The sequence below is a fragment of the Lithobates pipiens genome, unplaced genomic scaffold (genome assembly GCF_037356315.1).
Source record: "Lithobates pipiens isolate NorthernLeopardFrog02 unplaced genomic scaffold, aLitPip1_a1.2 Scaffold_19, whole genome shotgun sequence".
Lineage (NCBI taxonomy): Eukaryota > Metazoa > Chordata > Amphibia > Anura > Ranidae > Lithobates > Lithobates pipiens.
Genome location: NW_027507764.1, coordinates 510,007,477 through 510,020,977, shown reverse-complemented (window position 1 = coordinate 510,020,977; position 13,501 = coordinate 510,007,477). Strand labels below are relative to the sequence as shown.

The window sequence follows — 13,501 nt, the reverse complement described above, 5'->3', positions numbered from 1 at the left end:
TCAACGCAGCCCCCCCCCCCCCTCGGATGACCACACTGGACCACCAGGGAAGCTGCCAGGACCACCAGGGAGGCACATAACATGTGGATGGCCAGGTACATGCCCCATGGCCATCCACATGTGCAAATAAATACCAAACCTGTGCCAATCAGTGCCCACATGGGCACTGACTGGCACCATTGTATAACATAATTAAGTTATGCCAAGCAATGCCACCCATCAGTGTCACCTATCAGTGCCCATACATGCCAACTATCAGTGCCACCCATAAGTACCCATCAGTGCCGCCCATGAGTGCCCATCAGCACCACATATCAGTGCCACCCCATTGGTGCCCATCAGTGCCGCCTTATCAGTGCCCGTCAGTGCAGCCATATTAGTGCCCATAATTGAAGATGAAAATGTACTTATTTACAAAAAAATGTAACAGAAACAAAAAAAAAAATTTTTTATTTGTTGCTCAAAAAATAAAAATCGCAGAGGTGATCAAATACCACCAAAAGAAAGCTCTATTTGTGGGAACAAAATGATAAAAAATTTGTTTGGGTACAGTGTAGCATGACTGCGCAATTGTTAAATTGCGACAGCGCTGAAAGCTGAAAATTGGCTTGGGCGGGAAGGTGTCTAAGTGCCCGGTATTGAAGTGGTTAAAGAAGGCCCTGGGTCAAGGAGTTTTTGAAACGCAAAATGGTGCTTTTTTTGGTACAATAGACTTCAATGGAGAAGCTGGAGAAAAGCATGTAGTGCGTTTTTACCGTGATTTACATCTTTAAATCTGCCCAACAAATTTTCCAAAAACAAACACAAAAATACAGTAAAATCGCATGAAAAAAAAAAGCACAGCAAAAACACTCAAAAGAAACATGCATAGATGTAAATTGAGCCTAAAGGAGGTCAAACTTTACAAAGAATACCCAATCACATGGAAGCAAAATAAAAAACAGCAGTTTTGCATGTTTGGATACTAGAAATCAGCAAGAGCTTCCCCCCCAGATTAGTAAACCAACCCCCATCTCTGAAGCCTGTTCACAATCTCTCACTGCATCATTACATGCAATGAATGCTATGCGTGGTCCTTTGGTGAGGTCAGGGGCCTCTATAGCAAGTAAAATTACTCCCACTGCTGTCCTAAATGTTTTTTTTTTTTTTTATGTTATTTAAGAGCCAACACAAAAACTCGCTCTGCGCATGCGTCCTGCCCAGCACGTCACGTCCTCCCTTGCCGACGCTGTGACATGTCTCGCGCATGTGCGGTCATACTCCGAAAAAAAAATACTCCTGAACCAATCAGAAAGCGCCTTGGAGGACCCTCCCGGCCGGCGAGGCTTTCCGCGGCCAGCCAATCGAGGAGAAGCTTGCATCCCCCGCTGAGGTCCTGGTGAGAGGAGGAGGAGGGGAGAAGCAGACTGCTTGGAGGCGGCAAGATGGCGTCCGGGTACTGAAGGCTCCACCGATTTCTAACCGGTGTCGGATGTCGTTTATGCGGCTGGCGAAGAATTTGCGAAGGAAGAGAGAAAGGAGCTTCGTGTAGCCGGGAGCCGGCTTTGTGTGGCGGTAGAGCGGGAGGAGAGGCCGAGGCTCCGCCTCGTAGGGCGGCCAGCAGACATCTTCTTCCCGTAGTCCTATTAATAATCCTCGGCGGACCCGCCATGACTTCCATTCACTTCGTGGTCCATCCGCTGCCCGGGACCGAGGACCAGCTCAATGACCGGTAATCCTCCTCAGAGGGCTGAGGCCCGGGGCCAGTGCGACAATAGAGGGCCCCCAGCCAATCAGAGGCCGGCCTTCCCACACATGGGGCCCACACCTCCCAATGGTTAGATAGGGTATGGGGCTTCTTAGAAGAAGGCTGCAGCCAATCAGAGCTTGTTGTGTTTTACGGAGTACGTTAATTAGCGCATGGTGATGGCTTAGCGCCCGTTTTGGGTCGGATTATTCATCCCGCCATCACTGAAGTAGAGACCTCCCCTGCGCCTCCTATGTAATAGTGAGGAGGAGGAGGAGCTCTTCTGGGTAGAGGGGTTGGGCGGGGGGGCCTAGAGACCCTTCGGTGGTTCTGTTGGCACCTCGCTATGCGTACGGCAGCCGTACCGCTCCTCCCGGAAGATCAATGACAAATGGTCACCGTGCGTCCGTCTTCACACCGCCCGCCTTTTTTGGGTTGGCACCCTTGGGTGTTTGGCTGGGGCGTGATGAGGTCACTGCACATGGGAGTCGTCATGGCGACACAGTGATCTTCATTCATGGCCCGCTCGGTGTACCCTGACTGCAGAGCTTAGGGACCTTGTTGCGGCTAGAGGCGGTGTGAATATCTGGGGTCAGGGGTCTCAGACTGGCCGCCCTCCAGCTGTTGCAAAACTACATATCCCGTCATGCCTGGGGGAGTCATGCTTGTAAGTGTTGGCCTTGCAATGCCTCATGGGACTTGTAGTTTTGCAACAGCTGGAGGGCCGCTAGTTTGAGACCCCTGCACTAAGCGGTGTACGTTTTTTATGGAGGTATTCGCTGTACTTACCCGTAAGACGTATTGTAAGATCACCTGTAGGTACATGTTTTAAATAGTTTACGAGCGCTTCAGTAAGCTGGCTGTACACATTTGACCATCAGCCCTACGTACTCAGTAGGGATGGGCTCAGGCTAGTTCGGGTCCTAATCGCAACCAAGGAGGAGCTCAGGCGTGTTTGCAAACGCCACGCACCGAGCCCGCCAGGAAGTCGGCACTGCACAGCGCTAATCACAAGCAGTGAGACATTGTCCCAATCTCTGCAGCCGCACATCGGGAAATGTCTCAGCGCTTGTGATTAGCGATATGCAGTGCGGGCTCGGCACATGCAGTTTGCGAACGTGCCTGAGCTCATCCTTTGTCGGAACTCACCTCCGCAATCCCGCCAGGAAGCCATCACTGCACACCACTAATCTAAGGCAGTGTTGCGTTTCCCGGGCCAACCGTTACACATACGCCGTGACTAGGCTGCTCCTGATTGGTAGTGTGCAGTGATGTCTTCCTGGTGGGATTGCTTAGGACTAGGATCTGAACACGCCTGAGCCTATTCCTAGTATTGATCAAGGGAAATCAGAGATTCCGCCATCCACACTAAAGAGCGTGGCTGGTGGAACATCCCTGCCAGTGTTCTATCGAAAAATGCCCGCTCCGGGGTGCACATGCTCAGTACAAAACAGCACAACTGCTGATTTCCTGAGCGTGATGGCATGAAGACACATGTGCATGTTGTAGAAGGAAATATCCAACACTGATGAGAGAGAGGAATGATCTGCAAAGCGCCAAGGGACAACGCTATTGTCCGATTCTGCCTCGCGCTTGCAGGGCGGCTTCAGTGTATTAAAGGGCTGTTTTTTTAGTGTTCAGGTTCAGTGTTTTGCAACAAAGCCAAGTCCCCAATGCCAAATCCGCTTTGATACGCAGTTAAATATGCCCTGTAAAACACTGAACCCACCCAGCAACACTAAAAAAGCGGCCCTTCAATACAATGAAGCCGCCCCGTGAGCGCGAGGCAGAATTGGAGAATAGCAATGTCCCTCGGTGCTTTACAGATCATTTCTTCCTCTCATCAGTGTCGGGTAGTGCCTCCTATGATCTGCGCATGCGCCTTCATACAGTCACATCAGCTGTTCCATACTGCGCATGAGCAGCCTGGAGCAGGCATTTTTCGACAGAAGATACTATTTGATAGAACGACGGCAACCCCAAGCTGTCAGAAAACCTGGACTGTCGCTGATTGGCAGCGGGTGTACATATTTAGGCTACATGTACACTAGCCTTACCCTAACACTGGACATGTTTTGCGGTTTACCGCTGTCAAAACATTCCTATCCTGAATGTGATTCTTCCACGTTCAGGAGAGGGAGGTTTAACCTCACCTAAACTCTGCTAAAAGCCTATGTGTACATGAATCCTTAGATGTAGTAGGCAACAAAGGAAAGCCGATGCGATTCAAGTGATAAAGTTCCCCTTCATCAGGTCTGAAGAAGTTTGGACTGCTAAGTGATAGGAAATCCTTTATTCCTCATATATTCCAGGGGTTATCCAGCTGTTCTGATGGAGGACCCTTGTGTCCACTGAAGTGTTGACCACTACTTCTAAGAAAGACCATCTTGCGTACTTTTACTAGTGGGTTGGAGGACCTTCACCCCCCCCCCCCCCCCCCCCCCCCCCCAGTACAGCAGATGAGGCTGTACAGATGCCATAGTTGTAGCGCTTTGCAGCAAGATTTATACCCCCTGTCACTGTTGGTTGCTATTACCATTCGCTGACCACGACTCATTTATGTGAATGGGGCTGCCTGCAGCTGAATTACAACTGACGTTGTGCCTAGCTAGTGCTGGGTTCAAGGGGTTAAAGCAGATGGTTAGGAGACGATACAGCGCCTCAATACCACCTGTAAAAAGCGCGCACACACACACACGCCTGAGAAACACGTCATGTGTCTATGGAGGTTTTGGGGGCGTTCTACACCATGCTACACTGGGCATGTGGTGCAGTGTCATCAAGGGGCTGGCTGTTACTTCGAGTTGGCCTCTTGATGGTGCATCGGAACGAGAAGATGGAGGTGTAGGACTCGGTGTGCAGTGATGAAGTTGTAGATTGTACCAGAACGCTGTGTTCCCTGTGTATTTTGAATATGTTTTTTGAGGATAACAGGGCACAAGATGACACTTCTAGATTATGTTGGTAATATCTGTGATTACCGCATAATCCTCAGGAAATAATTGTGTGCTCTGTGCCCCATGGTGCTTCTCCAATGTGACAGTAGACTGTTGTATGACAGAAGGCGGTGGTGTTTGGCGCTTCCATTATTGTTGAATCTGGGTTAGTGTGTCTAAAGCCAAGGTGTGTTTTTTTTTTTTTTTTTTTTGGTATTTAATTTAGATTAGCTCTAGCCATTTTTCCAAAAAAATAAATGTCAGCAGCTGCTAAAACTGTAGCTGCTTTTAATAAACAACCGCACGCCTGTCCCAGGGTCCAGCGATGTGCTCGCCTGAGCCATTCCTTCACTGTCCCGATGCTGACATCTCAACTGTTGGCACCCGGCTGTGACAGTTTGTGGCTTCATAACTGGGTGCCCACTACGCATGCGCGAGCCGTGCTGCGGCATTGTGTATGGTCCCGCAATCTTCTGGGACCTGTAATGTGTCCTAGATAACTGCGAGGAGGCGAGGGACCAAGGCTGTCTGAGAAGAAGTGGGATTGGGTACTTTTCAGATTCCGAAAGCCCCCCCACCCCTTCCAAAAAAAAAAAAAAAAAAGCCAAATGTTGATGATTGGAGAGGGAGGCCTTAAATTGGAGCTTGCCCCTTTGGTCAGAGTTCTCCTTTTAAGGGCATTTCCCTTTGTTTCCTGACCCTTGGGTGCATCAGGGTGTGAGTAAATCTTTCCAAAGTAAGGGAAATCTCTTGACAGTTGGTGTTGATTAGATGACTCCATTGGAAGATTTCCCTCCATCCTTGCTCCAGTGACAACAAATTCAATATTTTGAGTCCCTGTGACAGTGGTCACCAGGACCGCATCACAGGGAGCAATACATCCCAGAGGGAGGACACGATTCTTCCCTACTCCATCAAAACCTGAAATTATATTTGCTATTGGCAGTTGGGCACTTTGGACTGGAAGAGGGGCGGGTAAAGCAAGTACAGGCACCACTCAGAGAAAATCTTTAATGACTTTGCTGCTGACAATCATGTGCCAGGCTTATTTACAAAGATGTGATGAGGCTTTCAATACCATCTTTAGAAGAAGAGTCGCCCGTTTGAGCCAAGGGCAGGGGAGATCCTTCTCTCCCTCGGTGGCAGATCTTTAGGTCTATGCCCTATCCATGGCCTGCCAAATACAGCACATTGAGAGCTCCCTCTTTTAACAGCTGCCTTGTCTTTCAACTTGTTTTGTTTACCAAAGGGCATTTGTGCAGTAAAATTTGTTCCCATTTTTTAGTTTGAGGACTGGTTAAAATTAAAGAAGCAATCATTTTACTGTACATGGAGTTAATCAGTAAAAAGGAAGAACTAGAATTGAGTACATCCTCATAGCACTGCTGCAGGGCAACCTGCTAGCCATGCATGCTGTGCGCAGACATCTGGTTCACTTGCATGCTCATCCTGGTTTTCTGAGAGCCCGCGGAGCACAGAGAAAGGTTGCACATTGATTCCGAAGTTCATCCTCTGAAATTCAAATGTATCCGTGCAACAGAATATAACCTGCCCCTGACTATTTCTTAAAGTGGTGTTAAATCCACAAACAATAATATATTGCAGCTTATGTGTTCTTGATGGTTTCTACGTTTTTGTATTCTCACTTGGTGATCTGGCCAGTAAAACTGTTACTTTTCAACTTCCTAGCAGCTCGATCTGTACAGCAGAAGTAGCAGTTAGAGGGTTGAGACAAATAATTTTATCGCTAAAGGAAGTGCTTACAGTGGTCAGCTTTTATTTTTAGTCAAGGCTGTCTAAGGATTTGTTCACACCGCGTGTGTCAAGAACATGCGCAAAATCGCTAGTTTTCCTGACCTGCACAGAAACGCGCTGCCCCTTGGGAGACATCTGCCCCACACATCTAATGTGTGCGATAAGCCGCATGGTGCCAGGCATTTGTTGAAAATAGGGATGCACCGATACCAGGTTTTTTTTTAAGTAAAAAATTCAGATTTTTCTTAAGTACTCCCAGATACCAATTACCGATGCCTATTTTTTAGTGTCGTGACAGTTTTTGTAGACTAATGAATAATTACCCTCTATATTATAGTGTAACCCAAAAGGCCACTTCTGTGGTCCACATGTCTCACGCTGCCACACCCTTGTGCGATGTCCTGCGTCTTTCTCCATAAAGATGGCAGTTACAGTCTGTGGACTTGAAGGTATCAGTATTAGTATCGGAGCATTTGTACTCGTGTAAATGCTTCATATTGCTGCTGGTGCAACACTAGTTGAAAGGGTCGGGGACTTTTTTTTTTTTTTTTTTGCATTTCTCACACGTAGAGCAACCCATGAAATGAATCGTCTGCCCTTCATGCGATGTGTGGAAAAGCACACCTCTATGGTGTGAACCTAGCCTAGATCTGCTAGTTATAGGACACCCTTTGCATATACTGGGTAGAGTAAAGTACTTTCAGTATACAATAGCTGGCAGTGAAGATTCCTCCTATGCTGTTATGGGTGGCGGAATCTATTGATTTTTTTTCTCTTGTTCAACCGGCTGGACTAAAAGAGAAAAATCTAGTTGTGTATGGCCAGTTTACTTTTTGTGTGCAATTTACTGTCCCTTTGACACATTTTAATTTTGGATCTGGTGTACACTATCATCAGCCTTTTATAGAATGCCTGTATAAATGCTATAAATTAAGCAGGTATTGCACTCGTTTAAGGTAGGGTCAACTTAAAAAAAAAAAAAAAAAAAAGGGGGGGGGGGCAGTTTACTGTCTTTCAAACTTTAGGTGGGCTGGACTGTGCCTAGTGGGAATAAACAATGCCCGATCTTTGGTATTGGGGAGGGGGGGGGTATAGAAATGTTTGGTGTCAGTGGCAGGACTGGTACACCATTGTTGGTGTCAGTGGCAGGAATAATGCCTCATGGGCTGGTTAAAGGCAAGCAAAGGGCCACCGTTTGACCACCGCTTTAAGGCAATGATGGGCAAACAGCAGTTTCCCAGCCACGGGAGTTGCAGTTCCACAACAAGGTGGAGATCTGTCACATGCTATACAGCCATTGGAAAAGCACGCACTCCTTTGTTCCCAACACAATATCCTTCCCCTTTATTTACACATTCCTAGTCATCTTGGTGTTTTGGGTACTTTTACCTGAAGTCCCTCTTTATTTGCTGTCACCTATGGTTTGTAGTGGCTGCATGCACTCGCTGGCAGAGGATGCTTAGGTCTGTCTTTCTGTGATAATTATCTGCTAGTCTTTGCAGGATGATGCTTGGCTTTGGGTTCTTTTTTTTTTTTATTTTTTTTTTATTTTTACATCAATTTAATTTACCTGTAATATTCTTGTGTGCTTTGGGATTAGCTAGTGTGCAAAGGATTATTTGATGTTATGACAGTTGCATTAAATTTAGGTTTTTATTTTTGTTGCTGTTAAGGATTTATTTCCTTTTTTGTATTTTATGTAGATGCGTTGAGAGTTGGGAAACCCTTATATCATGAAATCATAGTGCTGTGTTTTTATTTTATTTTTTTGTCTTCATGTACACGGGGCGTTTTTTACAACCTCTCCTGAACGATTTAACTAGACAAACTCACGTTTAAAATGTCAGTTTTTCCGCATTTTATTTTTTAACCACTTAAAGCGGGAGTCCGTGTTTTTATTTTTTTTTATTTTTTTAAAAGCCAGCAGCTACAAATACTGCAGCTGCTGACTTTTAAAATAGTGACACTTACCTGTCCAGCGCGCCCGCGATGTCGGCACCCAAAGCCGATCTCTCGATCGTCTCTCGGGTGCTGCCGCCGCCATCTTGGTTATGGGAATCAGGAAATGGAGCCTTTCGGCTTCATTTCCTGGTTCCCTACTGCGCATGCGCGAGTCGCGCTGCGCAATAAGAATGGACCCGCTGCCTCTGGGATCTGTTTCCCAGCAGGCAATGGGGGACCTTCGGAAAGGGGCGTAATGTACGCCCCTTTCCGCAGAGAGCTATCCCGGAAGTGGGTGCAGATACCTGTACTGTACAGGTACCTGCAACCCTCCCCCCTGAAAGGTGCCAATTGTGGCACCGGAGGGGGGGAGGGTTCCGATGAGCGGAAGGTCCACTTTAGGGTGGACCTCCGCTTTAAGCCCTGGACCAGTTGGCTGGCCAAAGATCAGAGCACATTTTGTGATATATGGCACTGTGTCGCTTTAACTGACAATTCCGGGGTTGTGTGACAAACAAAATTGACGTTTTTTGTTTTTTTACCCCCAAAAATAGAGCTTTCTTTTGGTGGTAGTTGATCACATCTGCGGTTTTTATTTTTTGCGCTATAAACAAATAGTGACAATTTAAAAAAAAAAGCTTTTTTTTTTGCTATAATAAATATCCCCCAAAAAGATACTTATTTTTTTTTCCTCAGTTTAGGCCAATACGTATTCTCCATGTTTTTGTTAAAAACAAAAAACACAATAGGGGTTTGGTTTGCACAAAAGTTATAGCGTCCACAAAATGGGGGTTAGTTTTTATGGCATTTTTATAAATAATATTGTATTTTTTTTTTTTTTTTTTATCGTCACTGCGATATTATGGCAGACACGTCGGACTATTTTGACATGTTTTTGGGACCATTGTCGTTTTTACAGCAATCAGTGCTATAAAATTGCACTGATTACTGTAAAAATGACACTGGCAGGGAAGGGGTTAACCACTAGCTGACTAGGAAGGGGTTAAGTGTGTCCTAGGGAGTGGTTCCAACAGTGGGGGGGCCTGGCTATGTGTGAGACATCACTGATCATAGCTCCTGATCACAGGAAGCTATGATCAGTGACACACTAACGAAGCAGAACGGGGAGATGCTTGTTTACATTAGCATCCCCCCCGTTCTTCAGCTCCGTGAGATGATCACGGTTATCCCTGCGTACTTCGAGTCCGCGTGACCCGCGATCCTACTCACAGAGCTTGCGGCAGGGTCGCACACACTACAGCGTGGCAAATTCTAAGGGATGTACAGTTATGCCCATTTGCCCAGCTGTGCCATTCTGCCGACTTATATGTACATGCGGCGGTCGGCAAGTGGTTGTCAACCATGTCACGCAGATATACTGTGGCACAATGGCATTCCTGGGGGAAATCCTGTACGGTTGCGTCCTGTTTTCGGCCACCAGAGGGCGTGCTCACCTGCTGCACAGTGTGGGACCCAAAGCACATGGCGGGTGGTATCGTGTTCACGGGCATGGGGATTTGTGTGTAAACGCACAAATCCCTGTGCTGTCAGAGGAGAGGAACCATATCGTTTCTTCCTTCTAAGTAGGAAAAAATCATATGGCTCCTCTCAGTCACTCCCATCCCCACACAGTTAGAACATGCTGAGGGAACACACGTTTAACCTCTTGATCGCCCCTTAGTAAACCCCTTCCATGCCAGTGACATTTACACTAGCACATAGCACTGATTGCTGTATAAATGCCAATGGTCCCCAAAAAGGTGTCCAATCTGTCCGTCACAATGTTGCAGTACCGCTAAAAATTGCAGCTCTCTGCCAATACTTTTAAAGATAAAATAAAAAAATGGCATAAATCTTTCCAATAGTTTGCAGATGCTATAACTTTTGCGCAAACCAATCAATATACGCTCATCGGGATATTTTTGGTAAAAAAAAAAATGTTAGAAGAATATATATTGGCCTGAACTGATAAAGAAATTTTAATAAAAAAGACAAAAAATTTTTTTTGGGGATATTAATGTAAACAAACAATTACATTTGTATTTTTTTTCAAAATTGCCCTTTTTTTTTTTTTGTGTGTGTTAGCGCAAAAAATAAAAACCACAGAGGTTATCAGATACATGTGACCAAAAGAAAGCTCTATTTGTGTGGGGGGAAGAGAAACACACACATTTCCTTTCGGTACAGCCTTGTACGATTACCAGTTAAAGCAGCGCAGTGCCAAACTGTAAAAAGTGCTCTGGTCAGGAAGGGGGTAAAATCTTCTGGGGCTGAAGTCGTTAAATAACCAAAAATGAAAGGTCTGTAAACGAAACACGGCTAAATGCGAGTTACCGTGTTTAGAAGCGTTTGGCGCTTAAAATGCCCGTAAACTCAGATTCTGAACACTTTTTTTTTATTTTTATTTTTTTCATAAAATGCCTCTAAACTCAACTGCCTATAAATGACTGTAAATGACCCTGTGTACATGTACTGATAGGGTAACATAGAGGAGAGTTCAGGGGCAGCTGAAAAAAAACTCAGCAGCCGCGTACAGCAGGCCTGAGAAGTTATGATTTTTCCTTGTTGCTGTTGAATTGAAAACATCTCAATTGTTTTTATCCTCTGCCTGAAAATCAGTGATCTAGTAATTCAGGGATTGGCATCTTCACTTGCATATCTTTTCTAAAAAAAAGAGAAATTTTGGTTATGAGGGTCAGTATGTTTTGAATACTTGTTTTGCCATTTCACGTGAATGTTACTGTTAATATACTGTCTGTAGAGAGAAGTGATGTAGACTTTGTGCTGTGAATATATAATCTCTAGCGGTTCAGCCTTGCAGGCCTGTCAGAAGTTTTTGCTCTGACCTGGTGACACATTTTCATGCTGCCTTGTCACGTGTTAGCTGGAAGAGGCCTAGCCTCATGGAAGGCGCCCATCCATCTGCAGAGCTTTCTGTTTCAGCCAATACTCTGTAGCAGCTGTTGCAGATGTCGGGTTTTTTTTTTCTTTATCTGTTGCCTCCTGATATGTTGCTGTTACTTCATTACATTTTATCTTTTTAAAGTGTCACTAAACCTAATAAGAAAATATCAAATTCATTACATCTGTCACTTTTTGTACCTCCTAATAGCACCTCTATATAGATATATAATCTGCTCTGCTCCTGTAGGAGGTTGCTCTGGTGTGTTTCTGCTCTGTAGGATTGTAGCCCCACAAGTGCTTACTTTCAAGAGAGGCTACAATAGAGGTATGAATGGGAGGCCCTTACATGCTTCTGCTCACTGCATCCTCCATTCATATCACCACTCAGACAGCACAGAGTGCACATTAGAATCAGTAGGCGCGATGATTACTGTTGTGTAGTTTGATTAGCGCAGTGCACATGACTGCAATACAACTCAGGCTGAAGTGAAGGGAAAAGAACCTCCGTGGGAGTGTGCAGAGAGATTTTATTTTATTTTTTTTAAAGAAAAGAGCTATAGAAGTAATTTGGCGTTTCTAAGAAACAGATGTGGTTTTGGACAAGATGCTGGATTAAAATGGAGTTCTTCGTGACATTTAAAAGTAGAAAATAATTTTTTAGGCTCAATTGACACATGGGGGAAAAAAATGTTTTCCTCCTTTTTTTTTTTTTTTTTTTTTTTTTAACCACTTAAGGACCAGACCTCATTTTCAGACTCGGCGTTTACATGTTTAAAACAGTTTTTTGCTAGAAAATTACTTAGAAAAAAAAAACAATATAAAATGTTTGGGGGTTCTAACACCCTAGAGAATAAAATGGCGGTCATTGCAATACTTGTTTTTTTCACACCGTATTTGCGCAGCGGCCTTACAAGCGCTCCTTTTTTTTGGAAAAAAATTCACTTTTTTGAATAAAAAAATAAGACAACAGTAAAATTAGCAAATTTTTTTTTTTTTTGTATTGTGAAAGATAATGTTATGCCGAGTAAATTGATACTCAACATGTCACGCTTAAATTGCGCCCGCTCGTGGAATGGCGTCAAACTTTTAGCCTCAAAAATCTCTATAAGCGACATTTAAAAAATTCTACAGATTGCATTTTTTGTGTTACAGAGGTTGTCTAGGGCTAGAATTATTGGTCTTGCTCTACCGATTGCGGTGATACCTCATGTGTGGTTTGACTGCCGTTTTCATATGCGGGCGCTACTCGCGTATGCGTTCGCTTCTGTGCGCAAGCTCGTCATGACAGGGTGTTTTTAAAAACTTTTTTTTTTATTTGCCAAAAAACGGTTTAGTGTTTAAAGAGGAAGTAAACCCTGATGGGTTTACTTCCTTTGTCTCCCTGCAAAGGTAAAGCATAATGGGCTACTATACATCTCATAGTAGCCCATTTTGTGTCACTTGCCTGACACAGGAGCCAGCCACTAACGTGCATGCGCAGTAGACAGCTGTGTCTGTCTTTTTGTAAATATAGATATTTTGTAAATGTAGATATTTCTTGGCCCTCTTAATCTAGGCTTTCCTGTAGGTCAAAGTGGTTTGTAAGGGTTTACAACCACTTTAAGTGGTGAAACTTTTTTCACTTGCACTGTCTATTCCATTGACAAATTGTTACAATGTTTTATACTTGAGTTCAACCTGATAAAGAATGTTTTGATTCTTGGCAGACTGCCCAGTTTTTCTCCTTCCTTTCTTTTGAAGGCTGTGGCTTCAGAAGAGCAGAGAGAATTCTTTACATAGAAAGAATTGTGAAACACTTTAGTCAAGATTGCGATAACGATTCTTGACGATTGTGCAGCTCTAATGTATACACAGGGTCGTTTAATGTATTTTTTATTTTTATTTTTTTTTAGACAGTTGCGTTTTATAGGCTTTTCTTTGAAGGCAAAAAAATGAGTTCAGACTGCTGAAATTTCTGATGCCAAACGCGGTTACTCGCATTTAGCCACATTTTTGTTTACAGGCGTTTTTAATTTTTGGCTATTAAAAAAACAAAAAAACTGCAAAATGGACCATCTGTCAAGTTAAATCATTCAGGAGAGGTTGTCCCATGTACATTAAAAAAGAAAAAAGAGAGAACTGCGCAATCCCTAATATTTCATATTAGGATATAAACCACCCCACAATGAAAAAGGTGCTCAATCTGACTTGAAAATCAAAAATCAAGTCTATTAACTACATGCAAAATATGAAATAACAT

At 44.3% G+C, this 13,501-nt stretch overlaps 1 protein-coding gene across 11 annotated transcripts in view; it reads left to right on the top strand.

Annotated features, from left to right (window-relative positions):
* The first annotated feature begins 1,311 nt into the window (after positions 1 to 1,311).
* Positions 1,312 to 13,501, top strand: part of UBR5 (ubiquitin protein ligase E3 component n-recognin 5) — a 113,809-nt gene continuing 101,619 nt past the window's right edge. For 7 of the 11 annotated variants that reach the window (XM_077493135.1, XM_077493133.1, XM_077493130.1 and 4 more), the window contains exon 1: positions 1,313 to 1,711. In XM_077493135.1, the coding sequence (XP_077349261.1) occupies positions 1,650 to 1,711 (62 nt within the window). In that variant the 5' untranslated portion in view covers positions 1,313 to 1,649. Of the gene's footprint in view, positions 1,712 to 13,501 lie in introns of all 11 variants that reach the window. The other 4 variants (XM_077493134.1, XM_077493132.1, XM_077493131.1 and 1 more) reach the window with 2 other exon arrangements.